The sequence below is a fragment of the Mytilus californianus genome, unplaced genomic scaffold, assembly GCF_021869535.1.
Source record: "Mytilus californianus isolate M0D057914Y unplaced genomic scaffold, xbMytCali1.0.p SCAF_2, whole genome shotgun sequence".
In the NCBI taxonomy this organism is placed as follows: Eukaryota; Metazoa; Mollusca; class Bivalvia; order Mytilida; family Mytilidae; genus Mytilus; species Mytilus californianus.
Genome location: NW_026262668.1, coordinates 84,267,111 through 84,287,443, shown reverse-complemented (window position 1 = coordinate 84,287,443; position 20,333 = coordinate 84,267,111). Strand labels below are relative to the sequence as shown.

The following is a 20,333-nucleotide window of genomic DNA, read 5'->3' as shown; positions in this document are numbered from 1 at the left end:
ACTTCTAATAGGGTTACATCTTAAGTCAATAATCATTGATAATTGGCTGAAGAGATGAGAACAAAACACCATTTTACATCAACTATTTGATTTATTTAAGAATACATTGAAAAAGTCAATCAATTGTCTTATTCAAAATCACTTGGAATGTCTTGTAGTGTCTTATATCTTTTTCTTGCTGTGCCATGCTTCTGAAAAAAAAATGAATCTTACATTCATATATAAACTTCTTGCACATTCCTTTATTATAGAACGATTCACGTTGCCTGAAGGATATACATCCCCTCCCCTTTAAAGTTTTGAAACAAATAACGATGATAGTCTGTCGGAAGGGGACGATAAATGGCTGACTGTGTTAAGAGAGAGCAATATGCCACGCTGAACTTCATTTAGTTATTAAAAAAAAAACACATAAAAAACTTTAGACTAGATATGTGTCCAGTCAAGAGTCTTATTTCATTATACTCGTTGATTGTTGTCTATCATAATTTTTTTCTTTTATTGTTTTGTATAAATCAGGCTGTTGTTTTTCTTGTTTTTTTTAGTTTTCATTAAATGCATTGTATATAATGTAGGGGCCTTTAAAAGCCCTGCTACGTAATGTCATTAAACATCTTATTGTCCTTTTTGCATGTTTTGAGTGATAAACTCTGTAGAGTGACATAGTTTATAACTTGTCATTTGTATCTAAGGGCATATGATACAGTCCTAGAAGTATACTATAGGCACATAATAACTTATCGAAGTGTTACGCATTGTTTTCGCAATGATGATAATAATATAACTTAACTTCCGAGAAACACACAGATGTCATTAAATGAGTTGTTTATATGTATTTGAAATACTTCAAAGGAAAGCAAATATGTTGTTTATGAAGGCACACTGTTGGACTAAAAGATTGATTTAAATAAACAACTTGTTTCTATTTTGTCACAAAAAAAATAATTTATTCAAATGTCCAGATATCTTTTCTGTATTGTATACATGCCCTTAATCTTGAATGTAATGCATTGTTTATGCTAAATATTTGAATTAAATATGGAATAACAGTAATTCTGTATAAAAATCTTACTTCAAAAAAAAATTCTACTGAAAGGTTGTAGACATTCCAAAGAACCTGCGCCACTTCCAAATTGTAAACCTGCATATTGAACTTGTCCTTTGTGGCTTTTCTTTTAGCTCCTGTTAAAAAATAAAAGATACATTGTATGTACATTATGTGTATGAAGCAATAAATATAATTTTAAGCAACAGTTTATATTATCTTGCTTGTACTGAAGTCTTACATAGTCTTTGTAATGTTCATTAAGCTGTTAAGGGAAATTTAATTTACTGTTTTGCAAATACATACATACACTGATTTTACTAGAAAAAAAAATCTCCATATTCAAATGGTGCTTATATTAGTGTTATTGTAACTTGTTTGTGTGCCTCGGAAACAAGGTATTGAGTCATGCTTACTGCAATAGTTGTTGTTGGTTTAAGTCTGTCAAATTTCTTTTTCATAATGTGTATTTAATGTAGGCAGTTAGTTGTTTTGTTTCAATTGTGTTGAGAAAAATTTAACATTTGTTTGTCAAGGCTTCAAAGTGGACTATATGGCATTGGTTTTCTCAGTTTTGAAAGCCGTACAGTGACCTATAATTTCTTTTATCCAAGTCATTTAAATTCTGGTGGATAACTGTCTCATACACCTTATCGCTATTTCAGTATTTGGAAATCTGTCCCGCTTGAACTTTTTACGTCAGCATACGTCATACAATAATACACCTTATCGCTATTCCTGCTTGACCCGAGAATCTATCCTGCTTGAACTTTTGACGTCAAACAACAATCACTTTTCCATTGTGGCATCAGATATTTTTTATGATGACGTCAAAATTTAAAGGGAACTTGTGACAGTTGTGTGATGTCCAGTAATGGTGGACAAATAGCAATAAGGTGTATTACTTTCAATTGTGGTGTCAAATATTTTCATATATGATGTCAACATTTTACGGGAACTTTTGTGATGTCCATGGCCAGTAATGGCGGACAAATAGCAATAAGGTGTATTGGCAATCAAACACACAAGCCACATATCTTTATAATTTTTTTATATCAATGAACAAATACATAATTGGTGTACGTAGATGCTTGATGGAGCTACTTATAAGATAAATGTATAGACTATTTACAAGTATCACTCCAAACGTTTGCTTGCCTTGGGCAGGGGCCCCCCTTTTTTCAAAACCTTGATCCGCACCTCCAGAAACAGATGTAATTTGGTTCCGATTATGATTGAACACACACAATGAATGCACAAGTTTCATCTTAACAGATTAATCATTCTTACCAAGTGACTATATATCGCGTAACAAACAATTTTCTTGGCTCTCTTTGTTGATATCCTGTCTTCGTTTCGAAATTCAAATTTCAAAATCATTTCCGGTGATAAAACAAAAGTCGATTCCGGAAAAGGTCGGTTTTCCGTAAGGCATATAAACGATACGAAAATTGAACTTAGTACAGTTACAGTTTTCATTTCTTAATTTCTAAAATATACACGAACGAAATGAATAAACATTAAAGAAAGGTGATTGTTTATTAATACATTATTGCTTAATTTAATGTTGACTCTTTTGAATTTTAATATAAGAAGGAATAAAATCTGACTTCAAGGATCTTCAAGATATCAATTAAGGATTTTAACCATAGTATCTTGCTTGTCATGATATTGATGAAATGTAGTACTATATCATATCCTGAAAAAAAACGAGCTAATTCCACAAAACGTTGTTTGTGGGGTTTTGAATAAAGTTTAAATAAAATGTTATTTTTATATCCGTAAAATGTTGAATAAAATATCAGTAAGATTATTAAGTAATGTATATGTCAGAATATTTTATAGAAAACATTTAGCTGATATTTTTCAGATGTTTTATGTAAAACATTTTAATTTTACGTTATAAAACATTTTATGAAAATAGCAAAACTATATTTTCTGTAAAACATTTTTTTGCAGAATGTTTTTTGGATATTTGGAAAATATTTACTTTAAATGTTGTTAAAATATAAAATACCAATTGAAGAAAATATTATTTTTTTATATTATAAAATATTTACGGGATATTTCAGAACAATGTTTGAGAACATGAATGAAAGATATTAGCAAATTATATTTTGTTAATGTTGTAAAAACATTTTACTTAAATGCTAGAAATAAAACATTTCAAAAACAATAAAATAAACATTTTTTTTATGTTTAAATGATATCTTATTGAAATATTTTGTGAGAGACGTCCATATGACATTTAAAAAATGTTTTTAAAATGTTGTGTGTTTGCTGGGAACATACTATTTTAAAATCCCCCGTTGATAGATTATGAAATTATTAGTAAAACTAAGAATCCAGCTCCCGCAGGCAAGGTTGACCTTTAAGAATTTGGCCAGTATTTCACGTCCCTTTTGGTCAAATACCTCCTATGTATTTTATACATTCACGGCTTTCAAATATTTAAGTTTGAGTTTTCCTGTTGAAGGTAAATCCGAAAAATTGCTCCGGACGTACGAAATTTATAAAATGTTTTCCTTTTATTTATATATGCGCATTGACAAATTATTTTCTAGTCAGATTTGCTCGAATCAAATGTTGTAAACACGAAGAGTCCAATGACTTGAAGAGCAAAACAAATATTTTCATGTATCACCAAACAGGACGCCCTAATCGGCGAAGAAATACTTGTGCATCATGATTTTTCAATGTTTAAGGCACCGACTATTCATCTGTTGTGGAGGGCATATATTTTTTTTAAATTAATTGTATAATTCTAAATTTCTTGAAAATGATCATTTGTTTCAAAAGGGAAGAGAAAAACAGATAAATTGTCGGTGCAGAAATGAATTGCATCGTCAATTTGAATATACTTCGCACGATTACAATACTTGACTTCAATTCAGTTTGGGTTTTCTTTTAATCGTTTAAATGACCTATATATATATATATATATATATATATATATATATACAAAATGTATCTATCTACAAGACTTTAGTTTACAATTTAGGCTGAGAAAAATCTTTTGGAAGCTAGATTAATCTTGTGATATTCTTACTTATTGTTTTAATATCATTTCAGGTTTATGTTTAGTACTATTTATTGTTGTTGCTGTATTCATGTTTCTTTGGAGAACCGGAAGATTACAACCTGCTAAACAAAGAGTTACTGCTGGCATACGAACTATTAGAAATACCATCAGAGTACATGAAACAGCCAGTGGAAATGTAAATATACTTTATGGGAGAGTTAAGTAAACTGCTATCAGTAACACATACATCAAAAAATGAATGCCACTATGGTTATAGTTAATTAATAGAACTATTGTTGTTTGCTAAGGAGGGGGTCTGTTTTAGAAAATTTTTATATTACTTAATCGTTAATTTGAATAAACTTTTTAGTCAAGTGAACGAATGCAATAGAAAAAATCTGTGTGTGAGTGAACGTGCGAACGATAAAAAATAAATACCAATAAATGAAGAATTTCAAAAGGCCTAAGAAAAAATATTAACGAATTTGGAATTGTCACTAGGACGCGTTTTATGAACAATCTAATCAGTTCATTGAACTCTGTATAACTGCTTTATGTGTTTTGATTATGTCTTAAAAATTTGTTACGACTTTAAATACCATATAAAAGCAAGCAAAAGAACCAAAACATAGATCACTTGATTTGAATCTTCCATGGAACATCAGATGCCTATTTATTTGGTACCCGGTATTTATTTGGTCATATTTCTGAAAAAATTAGTAAAATTTTAAAATACACGTTCAAACAGGTGGCTCCAAACTTCGATTGTAATAGATTCAGGCATAATATGGGTACTTCTCTAAAAGATGAAAAAAAATACTTAATTGCAAGGAATTTAGATAAAAGAATATCAATTCGGTTCCATGGATGCAATAATGTGCAACGTAATATTTAAAACATCTGTAAAGGAATAGTCATTATGACGTCTTCCCACTAAATCCATTGGATATTGGATGTGTACTGGTTGATATTTAAGTCTAAGACACACGATTCTTTTATTAGTTGTAATTGGCTTTGAACTAGCTTTCAATAACTGCAAGTACTCTCATATCTGTACTTTGTGTCTTTTCCGCTTTTGTTAGGACTTATATGAGCTTTGTATCGATCTGGTGAGTTAAGCCCTTTTCATCTTCTTATTTTTATATCATGTATTTTTTTATGCATATGGCTATTTATTAACACATTTTATTTTGCTATTTCTCTTTAAATTTTTTAAAATTTCGTTGGAATGCCTACAAGTAAATAAATCGAAATCTCTACATATAAAAAAATTGTTCAGTTTGTAAACGTTTTATAAACGGTATATTTGTTTGTACGAAAATTTACATAATGTGTTGTGGATCTTTTTAACTTTCGATAATATTTAATATAATAATAAGATACTAAACAAAGTCTGAAATATTGAACAGAACCGATAACAACTTAAAGTATTCCCTAAAAACAACAACTTGCGGTCGATACCCTTTTTTTTTCATTAGTATATTGACTGGTCGTAAATATCAATGGTGTTTGTTTCAATATGCGTTCGTCTAATTTTTCTATAACGTTTATTTTATATGTCTTTTAGACTACATTATGTTTTTAATCAAAAAACATAGTAACACAAAATTTTAAAAAAAATAGTATTTCTGCATTAATCATCGCAGTGAATGTAGAATAAATGTATTAAATACAACAATACAAGATCTTTTCCTTTGCATAGAATTTGTTTGGTGCGTTTTTGAATTTTGTGTCAGTTACATTAACCTTCTTTACCATTTCCTAGACAGGTAGATCCGCCTTTAATGTCACTCATAAATATTAGATAATAAATATGATCAAATGACACAGCGAAAAGATGTTAAATATTCCTTGTATTGCCCATACAACTTGCTATTGAATATAGTTTCAATGAAATAATGCATTTTCATAAAAGAAAATTGTAAAGTTTTACATACCGAGGAATGAATATGAGGATAATTTATGAATTTTAGTAAAGATTTCTGGACTTTCTAAAAATTTAAATATTTTTAGATATAAAAATAAACATTGAAAATCAGAAGAATGAGGAATGACAATTTACAAAAAAAATTAAATTCAAAACCATTATGAAGGCTAATACTTTAAAGTTCAATAAATTATAAGGAGTGTAACTAGAACATAATAAACCCAACTTTAATTTCTGTTTCAACTTTTTATTAGAACAGAGCCCAGATGTACAATAAATTATATGGAGTGTAACTAGAACATAATAAACCCAACTTTAATTTCTGTTTCAACTTTTTATTAGAACAGAGCCCAGATGTACAATAAATCATATGGAGTGTAACTAGAACATAATAAACCCAACTTTAATTTCTGTTTCAACTTTTTATTAGAACAGAGCCCAGATGTACAATAAACTATAAGGAGTGTAACTAGAACATAATAAACCCAACTTTAATTTCTGTTTCAACTTTTTATTAGAACAGAGCCCAGATGTACAATAAATTATAAGGAGTGTAACTAGAACATAATAAACCCAACTTTAATTTCTGTTTCAACTTTTTATTAGAACAGAGCCCAGATGTACAATAAATTATAAGGAGTGTAACTAGAACATAATAAACCCAACTTTAATTTCTGTTTCAACTTTTTATTAGAACAGAGCCCAGATGTACAATAAATTATAAGGAGTGTAACTAGACCATAATAAACCCAACTTTAATTTCTGTTTCAACTTTTTATTAGAACAGAGCCCAGATGTACAATAAATTATAAGGAGTGTAACTAGACCATAATAAACCCAACTTTAATTTCTGTTTCAACTTTTTATTAGAACAGAGCCCAGATGTCGAATAACGATGATGATATATATTTTTACGGTGCAATGGAAACACAAGGCCAAGATACGTGGACGATCTCAAGACAAGATTTATCTTTAGAAACAGAACTTGCACGTGGACGATTCGCTATAATTTATTTGGCTCAATACTTTAACCACCTGGAAGTCAGAAAAGTTGTAGCAAAAACTTTAAAAGGTATCGTTGAAGTAGAAAATTTCTTGATGATAACATATTGTGTTAATTATATAGATGAAAATCTTCCATATTGAAAAATACATAACCATTCAAGAGAAAGAAATGACACCATTCAAATGACACCACAGACCATTTATTTAGAAGACATAGTCCGTATCTATGTATGTTGGCGTTTTTTTTTGTAGCAGTTCAGTGTTTCTGTTGTTTCGTTGTTTTAAAATTCCTCTTATAGTTGTAAGTGTTTCCCTCGGTTTTGGTAAAATTTGTGACCCGGATTTGTTTTCGCTTAATCGATTTATGATTATTGAACAGCGGTATACTACTGTTGCCTTTATTTAGAAGGCAACACATAAGTCTTTGTCAATAGATTATTGACAAGTGTCATCATACGTTTAATAAATGTAAATGAATTAAAAAGAACCTATAAAAAATCCACCAGCAACACACATCTTTCAAATAACAAAAACGATTAATGTTAATTGTTAAGTGTTAGTTTATAGTTTATTTGAATTTAACACTGCTTCGTCTTTTTTTTTTAGTATCCCATCCCATAGATTCCACAATAGTGTATTGCGACATTTCATAGCCGAAATGATGGTCTCGTTTGAATGTATCATTTAAAATAACAGTGTAAATGAAATAATGTTGTTTTGCTTAATGAAATAAATTTTTAGATTTATATATAACAAATGACCAAAATATTTGTACAACGAAGCAAGTCCTGTCGTTACTGAATGTTTGAATAGAAGAATATTGTTTTATGTTGAAACATTAGACTTAGTTGCACGTTTATTTCTCTGTTTGAAGATGATCAGAATGAAGATAACGTCATAAAGATGAAAGGAAAGATCAATTTTTATGGGACAAAAATTGGACATCACAAAAATATCTTGGATTTTATTGGATCTGTTAACGATGATATTCGTGAGTATAGACATAATAAAATTATATAAACAAACAGGTATGATATCGATTGAGGTGCATACGACATGCGTTTTTTGGTATAACCTTTCTTAATGTACACTCCATGCAGCACTTTTTAAGGGCTTAACTAATAAACAAAGAAAATATTAAGGGACATTAAAATCAAACATAATAATCATGTTTAATTAATTAGTGTGATTTAACACTCCTTTTTTTTATTGGTTACATTTCAATTTTTATTGATGGGGGAATACTGATTGGCTTACGTATACAATTACAATCAAACCTTCGAGAAGAAAAGAAATATATCTGTACATCGAATGCAACTGGCTATGTTTGAACTATCTGGAGTAGGACTCAATGTTCTCGAGGCATTAGGACAAAGTTACTGTAAATAGATGATCGATGCCATAGATTTAGATTTGAGTGAAATTTTGTCATCTTTAACTTATACTTTATAGGTTCGTAAAGATAATGCAATTACCTAAAAATTATTGAAAATACATGCACATTTGTACAGTGTATATATACGTAGCTCGAAATTGCTATGACGTTGGACGGTCTTGTATATGACTTTCTGTGACCGTCAGACCAATCTCGGACTAGTGATATAAAAAAGGTGAAAAATGTATTTAAAACTTCAGTTCTCACTTCTCAACAGCTCCATATTAAAAATTCAAAGTATGTTGTTACCAGATAAAATGTCTGCTCAACTGAAATGAAGGAATCATACGATCAACGACTGTTATCCACAAAATCATCAATCATCTACATGTACATTGTAGAAAACATCATACTGTTCATTTACGGTTTTCCAGCGTTATATCATGATGCATTTAATCACCAATAATTCTATCTTGAATATAAATGATTACACCATGGGACGTAATATGTCTGAGTTACACAACACCAGGTCAATGACCTTACGATCATATTATTTTACATAAATGCAAATGAATTAAGCAATGTGCCAACATAACATATATATAGATTTTTTAAAAGACTTAAAGGATTGGTTTTGGAGGATTGAAATTTTTGATTATGCATTTTGATAGTTCATATAAAGTTCTTAGGGAGACAATGTCAGCACAAACTACATAAAAATCATTACTATGCATTTAATAAAGAGTCAGATTTGGTGAACCATGTGTGATTGTCAAATTTAGACCAAAAACACAGATTGGCATGCAGTGATTAACTTTGAACAATGTCAAACAATTTGCAACAATACGAGATTTTGTGTTGCATTCGTATCACCAATCAAAATTTACATATCCAAAATGAATCTTTTGTAACAAAATGAAAGTCACTTCGTTATAAAAATGTATAAGTTAAGAAAAATTATAATGACACATGATTAATATTGGAAGACTGTGAGTTACATCGACTTGTTTTTGTTTGGTTAGTCTGTGTAGTTATACGTACATGCATAAGTAAAGGAAATTTAGTTTGAATAGAAGAAATTCGCCGGAGCATTTATGTGAAAATCTAAAACTTCCAAAAAGAAGGTATTGAAACTGGAAAAAATACATCCGAGTAAAGCTTTGGTTACTGAGTCTGTAAATGATGAGAATGTTCAGTAATTATCCAAATAAGCTAGTTCTTGTGACAGTGTTGTGCATTTCACAAAGAAGCCAACCATTGCACTACAGACAAACTTTAGAGAAGCAGCTAGATCAAAATGTGAAACTTGACACAAATTCTGTTTTGTAGGTGGTCCTATCATGATTTTAGAATATTGTTCTAAAGGAGTTCTGAAGGATTTTCTAGAATCCGTCAGATCAAACGTTACGGTGGAATTAGAGGAAAGATTGTTCCGAATGACACTTGGTATTTGTGAAGGAATGGATTATTTATCTTCTAAGCAGGTAAAGCATATCTTGCAGATCGTTAAGAAAATATTTGTTTTCAACTTAATGGTTAACTACAAAACTAACACCTTCCATTCGGTTGGATTAGTAAAACCATGGAAGTATAAGTCAATATAATACTTCGATGGTATAACAGATATGAAAACTTGGCTATTTAAACGGGACAAGTGTTAAATTATCAATGGTTCTTTATGTATAATCTCTTATAAAGTATTGTCTTCTTGACTTTATATGCAATGGCGCAGCGATGAAGACAATATAATTACACTTTAATAGAGGTAAGTAGATTTTGACGGAAAATATTCATTCTATCTTCCAATTTTTGCATATGTATACAAGTTTGTATGTGTGTTTTTGAATATTTATATATCTAGTGCATTGTGGTATTATGTACCGTAAAATTAAATAATAAATATAATTGAGTCAAATGAGTCTATTTTGTTTGTAGTTTTGACTTTTAATTATTCATAAGAGTAAACAAAAACATCATGATGTGTTTCATTTAACATTTCAGGTAAAAGATGGAGAAATTTTTTTCTTTAAATTGTGTTATAAAAATAAGAAGATGTGGTATGTTTGCCAATGAGACCACTCTTCACCAGAGATCAAATGACGTAGAAGTTAGCAAATTACCTTTTTTGGGATTCGTATCGCTTGTACTTTAAAAATTGTTAAACTCTGCATCCTATTTTTTTTTACAGTACTTATATGAATAAAAGATAATGATGTCAAGGACTCAATAATATTGATTTTATTTTTGACAAAACTTGTTCTTTAATTGGTTCCATGTAGGTAGTACATGATGCTGGTCATCAAAATATTAACTGCTTTTCCCTTTGTGTGAGATGTAGGGCATATTTCGATTGTTTTAGTTACACTCGAAAAAATTAGAAAATTGTTAAAAACCAACTGGGTTTTACTCATTGTTGAAGGCCGTTCTTAAATCCATGATGTTTCTACTCTTGTGGATAATTTTCTCAATGGCAATCATGCATTGTACCACACATACTTGTTGTATATGGAATTCGAATATTAAGAAGCCTATATGATATACTTAAAAAAAGATGTTGACGATTAGACATATACTACTTGATACAAATGTTATTCAGCACTACATATTGCTATTTTGTGCAATTCTAAGGCAAATTTAACACATTTTTGTAAAAATTTTGCATCGAAAGGACAATCATTTACCAGAATGAATCAATTTATATCGCAAAAACAAAATATACATATAGTTGCTTCCAATTTAATTTTAGTTCAATCTAATCAAAATATAGATCTCTGATTTCATTATTCTTGCCAAAATGTTTTAAAATTTCAATTTTGAGCTACCTTTAGTCATTTATAACTATTTCACAAACTCGGAAATACGCCTAAATGTTATTTTAACAATTAAATACGCGTATCATTCTATAATTCTGTTAATTTTAGTAAAGATTCGAGGACTTTCAGAGAATGGCCTTGGTGTGAAATAAATTCAAGGGAATTATGTCCTACCTCTTTTATAACTTTATAACAAGTGGCTTACGTTTCTTTATTCTTATGAAACACGAAATTATTATTGTTTTAGGTGGTACACAGGCGGTTAGCAGCACGAAATGTGTTACTCAACGATCAGTATGTTCCAAAAATCACAGGATTTGGCCCTGATCCGGAAGCAACTCAAACAGGAGACACTAAAAAATCTGTAAATATCATTTAGATGAGTAGAGATATTTCAGATGTCGTAGTTGCCAACGAAGTTAGCTGAAAATTCAACCCTTCAAAGAAAGCATAAATAACCTCTTTTTTTAACCTTACAAAATTGAATAAATTTTAAAAGACGATCGTTGGTATATGTGTGTTCGTTAATGAGACAACAACCAAACGACACAAAAAACTAAATAACAACTGGATGTCCGTTAACATACGGGTTTCATCGAGATTCGGGTGACTATATAATTGGTCTAAAGAATGAATAAATTTTTACAGAGACCGTTACCAAAGGAAAGAAAACAACGAAGAAGAACATAAAAAATTATCAGAGAACCGATAAAGTTTCTATTACTAATACATATGTCATTGATGATGGTTTATTATTATACATGAAAAGCTTAACAATAATTTTTTGTAGGAGAGAATTCCAATTAAATGGATGGCTCCAGAATGTATGAAAACAACTAAATATGCAAATGAGTTGAGTGACGTGTGGTCATATGGTATTGTTATGTGGGAAATATTTTCTCTTGGTAAGACTTTATAGATTCATTCTTAAAGTTTCAAATTTTGGATTAGAAAAAATACCGACACGATTATAATGAAAGACAAGATTAATTTTTCAGGCTGTTCTCGGTAAACGTACAATGGTATTTATTTATTTTTAAAAAAAACATACGTGATAACAAACACAAAAATATTATAGAAAACACATGTATTATTGAGACATTTAAAGTAGATGCATCAATATTTAAATTTAATGTAGAAGACGTAGCTAGCATGTATCTAGGCTTGATTTAAAAAGTTCAGTTTAATTTAGAAAGTTATGATCGAAAAAATCTCTGTAATAATGATTAGTGTATAGGTTTTAGATTAGAATGGTGAAATGCGTAAGCACCACAGGCACTTGTGTCTGAAAAAAAGTAAAAATGTACCTATATACCTTAATAACGATTGTTTTCAGAGACGATAAAGTGACTGTGGTTAACATCCACTACATGACAATAATTTCATTAGGAAAGAAATCAACGCTTTATATGTAAGATAAGAGCCCTTTAACTGCAAAATTAGTAAAAGTCTTCAATACTTTCAAAATCATGTAAGTTATTTAAATAAATGAATAAGATCTTATTATCTCGGATTAGACTTTGTAGTGCAGAAACGTCAGTCTTAATGTTACCGTGAAGATGAATTTTCCAACTCTTTCACATGAAATCGTGGGTATGTTGGGTAGAGCAAAAATTTTGCATGGCAACAAACTACCTACATAATGTACGGGTGTCATTGAAGAGAGTTTGTAACTTTTAAAAAGTTCTAAGACCCTAATAAAATGTCACAATACCAGACATCACTGATTATGTTTTTTTGCAAAACCATATTCATTTCTATTCTATAGTTAATATTTTCTTTTCTATTTTGCCTTAGTTTATGGATACCACTAAACTCATATTCTTTATATACAGTGTGATAAAAAATGTTTTAATTTCTAAAGGTGAAACACCATACCCAGGTATACCAAACACAGACGTATCTAGTGTGGTTAAACGTGGCACTAAAATGAAGAAGCCAGAGCTATGTGATGACGCGTATGTATAAAACAGTATTATCTTTTATTTTCTATTCAATTTGTAAAAAAGTTATACATACTTTTATGACGAACGAACGGACGCACAGATAAGAAAAAATGCACAAATTACCTTCAATGCACGTAGTAGCCTGTGTTTGCATGAAGAAATTATACGTTATTATTTATATTTTATAGTTCATGATTTGTATTATTTATTATATAATTAACACAAAACTATCTTAAGGTTAAAACAACCATACTAATGCTGACTTATAGTTTCACAACCTTTTGGTGTCGAACATACTGGTATTTGGAATTGGTATTATGTTGTTATTGCAATCATGCTTATACAAAACAAATTACAAAGTTTACACATGATTTGTCAAATTTTGCATCGTAGAACATCGCTAACCAAAATGAATGAATTTGTATCACTTAAGAAACACATAGCTTTATTCCAGCAGAATTTAGGTTTTGGTTAATTAACGATGTCCTTCTTATAAATATTTGGGGTAAATACTCAAAAGAAGGCAGTATTATAAGAACCATAATTTGGGCCCTAAAATTGCAAAAATGGATAACTTATTCAAGTCTTTTAAAAGTATGGTTATCTTATTGATAAATGGGCAGTTAAATATATAACCTGGAGATTGAGTGCAGAAAGATCATTTGTGATGTCACAGTATAAATTTATAAACATGTCGAAATATATATGAGTACCAGCTTTACCTAAACAGATATTTTACACACATTGACAACCTTGTAAAATACATGTTTAGCAAAATGTTTTCATAGAAAAAGATGTTGCTTGTATCCAAATATAATTGATATGATATCAAAATGAGGCTATTTTGGCAGTTATCACTGTTTTGCACAAAATATAAGAGTTTTTATCGCTCTAATGCAAGACAAAATTAAAGATATAAATATTGATGTCAGACTAATGAACATATGTTATTTGATAGATTTAAAATACTTTTAATTTTTGAATTAAAGGGGCTAACAAAGTTGCCTTATCATACCTTCTCCTTGACGAAATATGTGGTTTGGGGCTATCTTCGGGTGTATAAAACTTGATGAAATTTCTAGAAATAAGCCATTATATTGTTACAACCTTAAAGTACTCATTACATATGTTGTATACTGGTGTGAACTAGATCTGGGACATAATATATTGTTAGTATAAGAGTCCCAGACTAGATTCAAGAGAAGTCGGCCTTACATCTTACAGATATCTTACAGAAAAGCTTGATTTGATACTGATCTATTTAGTCTTCTTGTCTATATACCTTTGGTTTCAGTACTACGGGGTGTGTGACGACCTTTTCTAACCATGAGGGACTCACACGGTCTCATATTAACTGATGACGGTTATATACTATTAAAACACCTGTCATTCGCAGTAAAATCTGTTTTAATACGTTTAATAGAGAAACCAGAGACTATATGTCTGCGGAGACATCTTCATTATGATATATTGTTTTATAGGTTTTACAAAATCATGCTGAAGTGTTGGCACTATGATCCACGTAAACGTTCAGGATTTGAACAAATCAAGCAAGAGTTGAGCAAGCTATTTACAGAAGAATCTGGTGACGACGACTACTACATGTACTACAAAACAAACGAGGTGTGATCATTTTCGTCGTATGGATAATTGTACATCAAGTTCTAGATATCAAACTACAGATTCCATGAACAGACAATTAAAACAGTTATATTTAGCAATGTGTTTATTTTATTTTCAAATTCAGCTTTTGTTTTCAGCTTTTAGAATAATTAGCATTTTTACTTTTATGATGTATTTGGAAATCAATTCTTTCATTTCATGAAACGTTCATATTAGTATGAACCTTAATATTATTAACCTCGTACATGTAAATTCTGGACATGTTTTATGAAATTGTTGTTCTAGCCTTAGACTATAGTAGTCTCAGTTCTAGCTGACTTTTGAAAAACCGTGGTTTAACCGGCAATGGACATTTGAGCGATAGAAAAAGGACGTTTGAGCGCCAAAGTATAGGACATTTGAGCGAAAATAAAAATAAACATAGGATATTTGAGCTAAAAAATATTAATTCCGTTCGCCAGATATAATCTGTTACCACTGCTCATCACGGGGAGGTGCAAGTACGATTTCAAGCAAGATTTAGTTAATAAAATGAGGAGTTTATAACGCACAAAGTTTAAAACATCTTTTAATTAAAAAAAAACAACAAAGCAGTGTCATATAACTTAAAACTCGTCAACGGCATTATTTACAAATCAGTTCGGGTTTGAAATGGGTAACAGAGTAATTTCCTGCTGGCGGTACCACGAATGCAAGTCCAGGAGATTCTGTGCATTATCCTTGTCTGTTCGGCTCTAAGGTGCATCAATATTAGAACTCCGAATTTTGATGTAAGTCTCAGATTGCAATTTGACAATGGTGTCAATAAAAGTAAAAATGATGGGTTACTATGATAAAATTGCTCATTATAATGGGAATGAAATGATTCGGGTCCATTGTTTGTACATTTTGACGTTTTAGAACTCCGGCCCAGAGATACGGGGGAAGTATCACAGGAAATTTAGCTCAGACGCCCTATTTGAAAATCCAGGTTAAGTTAATATTCCGGCGCTTAAATGTCCAATGATTTCAACGCTCAAATGACCCTATGTGCATTTTTTTTTTATTTTCGTTCAAATGTCCTATGCCCTGTTAAACTCTGTAGTAAGATCTCTGAATATTTTTTTTAGAAGTACTAACATTAATTTTGTTTAATAGATTATTCTTAAATATGTCACTGTTTTCACACAAAATGATTAAATCAAATTTGTTTCGTTACTCATTGAAATTACACAAGGAACAATATCAGAGCAAACATTTTAATTCTAGGGTTATTTAGTGGTGTTCACATGGTTCATTCAACCTATGCCAACATTTTGAAATTTAAATATAGAATAATTATTGTCTGAAAAAATGTTGACATAGGTTGAATAGTATATATATATTGTGAAAACTGAAAAACAGAAGTGTTATTAAAACAAAAAGTAATTCGGGGCTTATCAAATTACAACCAGTTTAAATTAAGTGTAACTATTTTTGCTAAATGAAATAGTGAAAATGTGAGTAACTTTATGTGTTGCTTCTCACTTTTGATTTAGGAATTTACATGATAATTTATTATGTTATATTAAAACAATGGAAAATGAAATTTAATTTTAGCAATGAATATTATTTTTTTGTGTGAAAATTAGCTATTAATTTTTGGGGGAAAATAATTTTGTAGCAAAATTAAAAATTTTGAGAAAAAACATCTTGTCGTTATAGGACTTCAATGAAAACAGGTATAATATGCTACTGTAGATTGATTCCTGTTGTCGAAATTTGATTTAGACAAAAATGAATAACAGAATTGTGGTATCAAATTATTTCTTGTTCAAAGATCACAATTTTTTAGATACATCTTTTTGTGCTAGGTTTTCAATGAAAAAGTATTAACATTACTGTTCAAATTAAAGCCTTGTGTCACTTTTTTAAACGAAACTTCGAACATATCCTTAATTATTTCCTTGTATCAAAATTTCTATAAAAAAAACTGTGTATCTCTTCGTTTGTATCGGTATTGATTATTTGTTTCTGTGCCTGGCACAAATACACCAGGGACCCTTCCTAACATCGTCAGTGTTCTTCAGGTGTTTTTTTTTTTTTTTTTGCATATTTGGTATAACAAGATAGTTGGTAAGATTTGTCTAAGATGAATTGATTTATAAAGAAATTAACAAACACAAAGGATTTTTTGCTTCATTGGTTTTTTTAAAAGACTTTTTGTATGTATATATTTTTTCCGTTTTTGTACGTGTGTATATTTTTTTGATTTTGCTTTTTTTTAAATTATTTATTTATTTCATATTAACAACAACAACATTTAGTAAGTATTAAGTTTTCTATATTTTTTATTTTTGTCTAATTTTTAGCTCAACTGAACCTAAGGATCAAATGAGCTTTTCTCACTACTTGGCGTATGTTGTCTGTCGTCGTCCAATATTTTGTTACAAAAATCGTATCCTCTGTTACTGGGCCAATTGGAACCAAACTTAAGCATAATCATCTTTGGTACATTTAGTTTAAAAATTGTGTCAGATGACCCCGCTTCCCAATCAACATGGCCAACATGGCTAAAAATAGAATATAGGGGTAAAATGCAAGATTTGTCTATTATCTTGCAAACTGCTTTAGATAGTAAAAATCGGATAGAGCATGAATTATCAAAATGTTGAGATCTACCTTCTGTGTATATATATCTTAACTGTCAGACGACTTCACATAGGAAGTATTGCCCTAAAATGATTAATTTTACCAATTTTTTTTCTTTCATTTTTGCCTCTTTTTTTTTTTAAACTTATAATAATTATAATAAAAGTAGAGAAACTTTAAAATTCAAAAATAATCCAGAAGACAAGATCTACAAATAAGTCAACTTCATCAGTCAACTTCTTATAGGAGTTATTGCCTTTAAAGAACGATTTTTCATCATTTTTGCGGTTTTGTCCATTATCTTGAAAATTATGACAGATAGAATGACACTTGTAATAGCAAAAATTATCAACAAGACAAGAACTACAAATAAGTCAAAAATGCTGAAATGGTTGGTCGACACTTTATAGCAGTTGTTGACCTTAAATAACAATTTTTACCAATTCATTTTGCATTTTTGCCCTTTATTTGAAAGCTATTATAAAGATAAATAGAAATCTAAATAGCAAAAATAATCAGCAAGACAGGATCTACAAATAAGTCAACATGGCCCATATCGTCAGTCAACTCCTTATAAGAGTTATTGCCCTTAATTATGATTTTTAACTTGTTTTTGCATATTAGTTTGAAAACTACAATAACAGACATATAGAAACTTTAAAAAGCAAAAATGATCTGCAGGGCAACATTTTTAAATATGTTAAAATGATTAAATTGTAAGTTAACTCTTTATGACATTATTGCACCTTAATGATGATTTTTACCAAAAAGTGGTCATTGTTAAAGATGCAGGTGAGCGGCACAGGCTCTAGTTTAATTTCTTATTTACTGCAACACAGTTTTGCAAGTATTAAGTCGTCAATTGTGTTGGTTTTTTTCTAATTTTTAAAGTAGTTTGTAGCAGTTTTTGACAGGATCCGTTATCTCTAATAAATTGTTACTTTTTATAACAATATATATTGTACATAGGCTGGATATATATTTTCAAATGTTGCGTAGTTACGTAGTGCCGCTGATGGGACACTCTAGCTTCTAAAGCTGTTATAATTTTATATTGACCACGTTCAATCGCTGGCGTACTGTTAGTTATTCTTGTTTTGACATTTTTTTCCATAATATTTGTATCTATGTTCAATCAGAAAAAAAACTTTTAAATTCGTACTTATTTTTTTTTCAATTTAATTATCATCTGCGTTAAAATGAGCAATTCTTTCAAAATTTGTTGTATTTTTCATTTAGATTTTTTGTTGAGGATGTTCGCTCCTCTTGTTTTTGAATTTTTGCCAGATATTCGGAATCCTCTGGTTTTATCCATGTAGTGTCATTAAAAAATTTTCCCCGCTAACCCTTACTTTTCTTTTTATAATCTTATTACTAATAATTTAAAAAGCCATATTTGAAAATCCTATAAAATCCTTGTTATTTTTTCATAATTTTTGAAAGAAAAAGGGTGCAAATGTTAAATGTAAGAAAAGTCTAGAGAGAATTATTTCCCGCCAAAATTTCAATGGCTTATATCTCTAAAACAAGCACACGGACCCTACATTTTTTCTGCTTTTTCAGTTCCTTTATTTATATACTATCAATTTATAACAGTCTTTAAAAAAGCTTGTTATTTTGAAACAGAGTAGCGAACATCCTTAAAGTAGAACAATTAATGTTCAACATCATATAATAATAACTCCTTTGAGTTTAAAATATGAAGCCAAATTCCTGTACAGAGAACTTCAGAGCTTGTATACAAACAGGCCCTGGCTTCATTTCCAGTTTAGGCAATACAGTTTTATTTACTGCCTTTGAAAAAAGTCAATTTTGAAAGTAGATTTCTTTGGGCCAATTTGATTTAAAGTTTTACAGATTTCATTGACAAATACTTTGCTTCAAGTGTTTTGTCTTTCTTCACCAAATTAAGTGACCATATCTCACTACAATAAAGCATAATTGGAGCAACATAAGAATTATAAAATTTCTTAAAGGTAAGACAAAACTTGGACATATGTCGTCAACATTTTAAACCCGAGGCAAAGATGAAATATAGTAAAAAACATCAAACTACAACATTTTCTTTATACAGAATGATGCCTTAACACTTCTCTACACAAGACATTTGCAGTACTGGGGAAAGTTCCAGATGATTAAAATGTTATTTCTATCATTTCTATTGTATTATTATGTACATTGTTCAACTTATTCATTATATAAAAATAAACTTATATTTTCCGCTTTTCGGGTCGTTTTTATTTTATCAAATACCTTTGCCTCAGTCTTGTTAAGATTCGATTTGACTGTTAAGTTCCATTCCTCACAATATTCGTTTAATTTGTTGAAACAATTTTGCAATCCATTTTAGGATTCGTATATCATTCCTATTAAGTCATCCACGTATAAAAGACAATTTGATATCGTGTAATGTTACAGGACCACACATGTTATCAAAAAGGGAGCCTAATACAAAATACAAAAGAGTATATTGTGTGGATATCCAAGAGACAAATGTGTATAATGTGTATATTGAATTTTGGAATATTATACTAGTCCCAGATTAAATGTAAAATAGTATATTCAGGTCGATTTAATGAGACAAAAGTTTTTATTGATTGGACGTTCATGGGACAAATGAGTATATTTGGTGGACGTACAAGATACAAAAGTGTATATTGAGTAGATGTTCATGGAACAAATGAGTATATTTGTTGGACGTGCAAGATACAAAGGTGTATATTGAGTGGATGTTCATGGAACAAATGAGTATATTTGGTGGATGTGCATGAGACAAAAGCGTATATTGAGTGGACGTACATGGAACAAATGAGTATATTTGGAGGAAGTGTATGAGAAAAAAGCCGCCCTTATATTGTAGAACACGTCAGTTTAATATTAAGAAATGATGATGGGCATAATAAATGCCCTCGAGAAGTCTTACGGATGAGAGCTTTTCATGGGAAATTGCGTTTCTCTCTCAGATTT

General features: G+C 29.9%; 1 protein-coding gene and 2 long non-coding RNA genes across 4 annotated transcripts in view; 1 reads left to right on the top strand and 2 right to left on the bottom strand.

Annotated features, from left to right (window-relative positions):
- Positions 1–17,024, bottom strand: part of LOC127730333 (uncharacterized) — an 83,333-nt gene extending 66,309 nt beyond the window's left edge. The window contains exon 1 of the long non-coding RNA XR_007995047.1: positions 16,574–17,024. This is a non-coding gene — a long non-coding RNA (uncharacterized LOC127730333). The remainder of the gene's footprint in view (positions 1–16,573) is intronic.
- LOC127730319 (fibroblast growth factor receptor 3-like) overlaps positions 1–19,591 on the top strand; it is a 46,635-nt gene extending 27,044 nt beyond the window's left edge. The window contains exons 11-18 of the mRNA XM_052238655.1: positions 4,118–4,263; positions 6,865–7,066; positions 7,874–7,990; positions 9,704–9,858; positions 11,435–11,551; positions 11,978–12,092; positions 13,052–13,145; positions 14,615–19,591. Of these exons, the coding sequence (XP_052094615.1) occupies positions 4,118–4,263; positions 6,865–7,066; positions 7,874–7,990; positions 9,704–9,858; positions 11,435–11,551; positions 11,978–12,092; positions 13,052–13,145; positions 14,615–14,762 (1,094 nt within the window). The 3' untranslated portion in view covers positions 14,763–19,591. The remainder of the gene's footprint in view (positions 1–4,117; positions 4,264–6,864; positions 7,067–7,873; positions 7,991–9,703; positions 9,859–11,434; positions 11,552–11,977; positions 12,093–13,051; positions 13,146–14,614) is intronic.
- On the bottom strand, positions 72–2,670 carry LOC127730330 (uncharacterized). Of its 2 annotated transcripts, XR_007995044.1 has the most exons (3): positions 2,336–2,670; positions 1,073–1,182; positions 72–191 (listed from the first exon to the last, which is right to left on the bottom strand). It is a non-coding gene; the product is annotated as an uncharacterized LOC127730330 (long non-coding RNA). The 2 variants fall into 2 exon arrangements; XR_007995043.1 differs by lacking the exon at positions 2,336–2,670 and having other exon boundaries at positions 1,073–1,444.
- Positions 19,592–20,333: the final 742 nt, after the last annotated feature.